At 39.8% G+C, this 5,795-nt stretch overlaps 1 protein-coding gene across 1 annotated transcript in view; it reads right to left on the bottom strand.

Annotated features, from left to right (window-relative positions):
• Positions 1-5,795, bottom strand: part of Gigyf2 (GRB10 interacting GYF protein 2) — a 154,299-nt gene that overhangs the window by 13,445 nt on the left and 135,059 nt on the right. The window contains exons 22-23 of the mRNA XM_013022428.1: positions 4,928-5,164; positions 967-1,089 (exon numbers count right to left, since the gene is read on the bottom strand). Coding sequence (XP_012877882.1) covers positions 967-1,089; positions 4,928-5,164 — 360 coding nt within the window. The remainder of the gene's footprint in view (positions 1-966; positions 1,090-4,927; positions 5,165-5,795) is intronic.

Here is a 5,795-nt window from a genome sequence, read left to right as displayed (position 1 = left end):
CGAGTCTCATGATCTCTCCTGCCCGGGCTGGCTTTGAACCGCGATCCTCAGATCTCAGCCTCCTGAGTAGCTAGGATTACAGGCGTGAGCCACCAGCGCCCGGCTATTACGTCACCTTTTACAGAGGCTTTCCCAGAGCATAACACCTAAGAGGGAACAAGCCACCATGCCATCTCCAGCACCATCATGACTGCCATGTCATTCTTCTCCCCTTCCCACATAATCTTCCTCTCTGGTACTCATGCTTACTCTCCAACATTCTGGTTTATTTTGTATGTTTTATTTAACTTCTATTGTTTATCTTCCCAACTATCAGATATTTTGTTTGTTTTATCCTCAATTACAACACCAGACTACAAGTAAGTACGCGCTTTATATGTGTTGAAAGAATCAGGGAGTAAGAAATTAATAGCAGTTCCTCCTCTGTTGAGAACTGTTATTCCTCTTTTCCAGCTTTCTTCCACTCTTTCGTATCTTCCTATCTTATAATGAACTTCGGGATATAAAGTTAAAAGCCAGGATACTTGATTTTTGTCACATTTTAAGATTTTCTAGGCCAGTCAAAAAAGCCTAACCCTTCGGACAAAAATGTAGTATGCATTAAACTCACATCTTTGCACCATTAAATTCCTATCTCCACAAAACTCACCCACAATTCTGAACAATCTATGTATTTTTGTTTATGAGTTATGCTCAAGAGCTACAGAAAAATGTTTAAGGAAGCTGAACATTTATGTTACTCAATCTTTGGTTATTCCTGTTGAATTCTTCAAGGTGACCAAATTACAGGCTGAAGAATGATCAAATTATAAGCCAAAGTGCCCAACCATAGGCTTAAGTATTTAGTAAGAGTATATCCAAATCAAACACACACCAATCCAGAGAGTGACTACCATCTTAAGGCACCATTAAACCACTCCATCTTCTAGAACACTATATTCAGGCACATCACTCTTTACAAATTACCTCTTCTCGAAGCTGCCGTTCTCTTTCTTCCTCCAACTTTTGGATTTCAGCCAATGACAGGGTGGCTTGGGACTGACATGGCGTTGTATTAGACTGTTGGCCCCATGTTGAAGAAGAGGGAAGCTAAAAAGAAATGAAAGGCAGAATTTTTGAGGAAATGTAAATAGGAGACAAAGACATAATTATGTACAGTTAAAACATCTATGGTTTTTTTCCTCATCATTTGCAACATTCACTAAAACAAATCTGTCCATATCTTTTCCATACTTTCCTGTTTGCTTGCTTCTATTTCTTTTTTAATCAATTGTCCCAAACCTAAACAAATGAAAATATACATACACCTTTATACTTGCTTTAGCTAGCTGTTATATCTAGCATTATCACATATAACAATATGCAATCATAAAGGCAAAGGAGTTAACAAAACAAATGGCTACATTGACTTGGAGATTTTTAATCCATGAAGTCATGAAGAACCATCACTGATTAAAAACAAGATATCTGAATGCGAAGGTATAATAGGTAGCTAATAGGAGATGTCAGGCATGGTCCTCAGTCTCAAGTCTTTTAAGAGTGAGTCTATTTTTAATAAACAATTCTGCTTTTCCTATTATCAATTAAAACAGAACATAAATATGTGGGTCTTGAAAACTTGAGTTTCAAATGGTTTTTCTGTTTGTTTTTGGTGCTGGTCCTGGGGCTGGAACTCCACTTCCAGTTTTTTTTTTTAATGCTTAATTGGAGATAAGAATCGCAGACCTTGCTGATTAGGCTGGCTTCAAATTGTGATCCTTAGATCTCAGCTTCCTGAGTAGCTAAGATTAAAGGCATGAGCCACCAGTGCCCAGCCTTTTAAATGGCCAGAAAAATTGCAGACTTAGGAGCATCTCATGGCTTTTTAAACAAAAACAAGAAAACCAATTCTAACCATAATTTTAAAATATGTTCAATGAAACATATGAACATAGATCAAAACGCCCAATAGTCTAAAAAAAGAATCTATACAGTAGAACTAGCTAAGGGTTCAACTAATAGGGTAGAGGGAATGAACAGTTTACACTGTTATCGATATTGCCCAAAGCAAATGAACACTGTCAATCAACCCTCAACAATATGATAGGCAGTAGGGCATGGGGTAAGGGATAGGCCCAGAGAGAAGCTAACAGAGAAAAGGAGGGTAAAGACTATGTAGGCAAATTGAGCAAAACCAAATACTCCATAGGAAATTACACATTTGGAAGGCACTAGTCAGGCAGCCAAGTCTCAAACCCGGCTGCATCACCTCAGGGGAAATATAAAAATACAAATGTCTTGGCTCCACCACACCTAATTGCCCAGAAGATTCAGAGGTGAGAAAAGAGAATCCATAAATCTTTCCAAGTTTGATGTGACCAGGGATGTTGGCTAATATCCTAGTGGCAGAAAAATTATCTCAATAAAGCTGTTTTAAAACTGCTCATCTTTTCTCATTTAGCAATACTTTACAACTATCTTTCAGTACTTTAATCTTTATTTTTGGAGAATAAGGAGAAAAAACTATACACACAAGATCTGGAAATTACCCATGCCTTTACCTGCTTCACAAAGCCTCAGAAATAACCACTATCCTGTGATGTGGCCTCTTAGAAAAGTCTTGACAACTTTTTTGTGGCTCAGAACCACATCTATCTACTACCAGCTCTCAGACTCAAAGCAACTAACTCAGAATTATTCTCAGCATATTCCTCCTTGGTAAATGAACATCCCAAAGTTTTATAAGAAAGTTTGGTGAAGATTAAGCCATATTAAGTTATTGAAAAATTATTAGTATGTACCTGACACAGCAACCACTCAATAATTAGTATACCTCTTACCTCTCCTTTCCACATGCCTTCAGCCCTGCACCAAGCCTTTTATCGACTGCCTGGCTACTGGTCTGCTAACCTCCAGTTATGTTTCCTTCAAATCCATTTAGCTTTCCTGAAAAGCTCATGGTGTTATTTCCAGTGTTCTGTCACTTTAAATTCTAATTTCCTGCCTTGGTTGGCTTTGGCTTTGAACTGTGATCCGATCTCAGATTTCTGAGAATCTAGGATCATTATTGGTACAAGTTGTAATTATTTAATAAGGTCTAGACAGCCCCTATTGCTATGGAGTCTGCCTGTACTTATACTTCATTAAGAAAGAGTAACCTGTTAGTTGGGTGCCTGTGGCTCATGCCTGTAATCTTACTACTTAGGAGGCTGAGTAGTTCAAAGCCAGCCCGGGCAGGAAAGTCCATGAGACTCTCATCTCCAATTAGCCACCAGAAATCAGAAGTGGTGCTGCGGCTCAAGTGGGAGAGTGATTGTCTTGAGCTGAAGAGCTCAGGGACAGTGCCCAGACCCAGAGTTCAAGCCCCATGACAAACCAAAAAAAAAAAGTAACCTGTTCTTTAAATTTCCCCTAATGTTCCACAGTATTTCTAAACCTCATGCCTCTACTTGCTCCATGATGCCTCTCTCAGAACCTAAACTGCCTAACTTAGACAATTTCACATTTTATCAAGCATCAAAATACCTTGGGGGAATCTGTTCAAACACAATCGTCCTGTGTTCTCCTCATAGAGGTTCATACCCAATACGTCTGGAGTATCTGGAGCAGACTAGGGAATTTGCAGGTCTCACAAATTTCCAGGAGACCAGAATCTGAGAACTACTGCATAATGCCATCTCTACTTCTATACCTACCACTCTGTATTCTAAATCTCTCTTCCTGTGTCTTTGCCCTCTGAGTTTCACAAAGATAAGGAAGACTAAATCTTATTGTTAACTATGAGCCCAGCTTGAAGTCATGAAGATCCTGCTACAGACCCACTCTGCTCTTCCTAGACACTTGGTTTCAGGAGCAATCCCACAACCTTCCTAAGTTGATGAAGACTCACAGTCACAACCCAGCTTCTGTCTTTGACACCATTTACTACTGGGATCTCAGTCTTCATTTTCTCCTTTGTTGAAGGAGATATCTGTTTTGTTTTTTAAAGAATTTCCTTGTAGCATTATTGGCCTTCAATGCAAAAAATAAAACAGGCTATCCCTTGCACTCAGGTGTTATGCTCAGGAATTGAAATTTAAAATTAAATTTGGAACTCCACAGTTAAAAAAAAACAAAAACAAGCTGAGTGTTGATGCTTCACGCCTGTAATCCTAGCTACTCAGGAGGCTATGATCTGAGCACCATGGTTTGAAGTCAGCCTGAGAGGGAAAGTCTGTGAGACTCATTTCTGATTAACCACCAAGAAGCCAAAAGTGCTCAAGGGGGAGAGTGGAAACCTTGAGGGAAAAAAGCTCAGGTGTCCCTGAGTTGAAGCTTTAGGACCAGCACATGCACACATGCATATATGCACATACCTCTCACAAATATAACAAAACAAAAAGACTGAGTTTATATTATTTTTCTAAAGTAAGTACACGTTTCAATGTTACTGTCTATACTTCATGGGAACAGAAAACATCCATATAATGGCCTGTAATGTTACAAGTTGCACTGCAATTAGAAATGTGAAGTGTTCAAATGGGGTCTTTGAATCCAACTTTTAATAAGCCCTAAGGTTTTAAGTCCTATGATCTGGTTCACATTTACAAATTCACATGTTAGTATGCCCTTCTGCTGCTGCAAATCTAAACTCTTTCTGGAGGATGATGGCTCGCTTCTGTCTTAGTAATGGTGTACAAAAAAGCATTCCAATGATCATGGTTCCCCATCAAACTATGAACCAAATAGCTGACATATATGCGTGTATCACAGCTCATGTCCTACCTCTTCTGTGTATTGCCTCTCTGGCTTAAGTGCCTAACATGCATCATGTTCCATCTTGTTGAGGATCCAAATACCCATTAGTAATTTACTGACAAAAAGTAGTTTCACAGCTACCAACATTGCCAGCATCTGCCTCACAACAACGTGTCAACAAAGGCACCTCTGGATGTGCCTAAGGTTGTACCTTCATCTGTGCCAACTGTTGCTGCTGCTGCTGCTGCTGCAATCTCCGGAGGGCCTCTTGCTGCTGCTGCCTCTGGCGTATCAGTTCCTTCTGACGCTGCAGCTCCAGCTCCTTCCTCTTCCGCTCCTCCTCCTCATGCCGGAGTCTGGCTGCTTCCTCTTCCATCCGCAGCCTGTTCTCTTCTAATCGACGCTGAGCTTCTTCTTCTTCCCGGGCCCATTTGGCAGCCTCCTCTTCCTTTCCAGGAGGAAAAATTAAAAAAAAAAAGATTTTATTAGTTATAGGGAAAAAGTATGAATCACTCTTGAAGGCTTCTATCAAGTAGTGTATCAAAATTACGGAGAGTGAAAACCTTATTTAGGATAACATGTAACAGAAGATTATTTTTGTTTTTGTTTTTTTAAATCTACCAGAACAAGGAAACTCACTGAAATTGTTTTGGGAAGGAAAGTGATAGAAGAGGTAAGACTGATTGTGATATATTGTAAATATGTGTGGAAATGAAACAATGAAATTCCCCTTTGTAACTAATGTAAGCTAATAAAAAAAATTGCTTAAAACAAAACATATTGTGCTCACAATGATGGCTCCAGAGTGCCACTGTATCAGATTACAGAGCAGCCACTATGAAGGTCTGTAGTGAAATCCAGAATCTCATAGTGGCTCACCATCAGCTTCAAGTCTCTCTTTTTTTTTTCTAGGTCGTGGGGCTTGAACTCTGGGCCTAGGCGCTGTCCCTCAGCTCTTCAGCTCAAGGCGAGCGCTCTACCACTAGCATAGGCAGGAAATGAGAGTCTTATCTTCAATTAAGCACCAGAAAATAAGAACTGGCGCTGTGGCTCCAAGTGGTAGAGCACTAGCTTTGGGC

This window comes from Dipodomys ordii, unplaced genomic scaffold, assembly GCF_000151885.1.
Source record: "Dipodomys ordii isolate 6190 unplaced genomic scaffold, Dord_2.0 Scaffold1, whole genome shotgun sequence".
Classification (NCBI taxonomy): domain Eukaryota; kingdom Metazoa; phylum Chordata; class Mammalia; order Rodentia; family Heteromyidae; genus Dipodomys; species Dipodomys ordii.
Note: the sequence above shows the minus strand (reverse complement) of the source record. Positions and strands in the feature narration are given on the sequence as shown.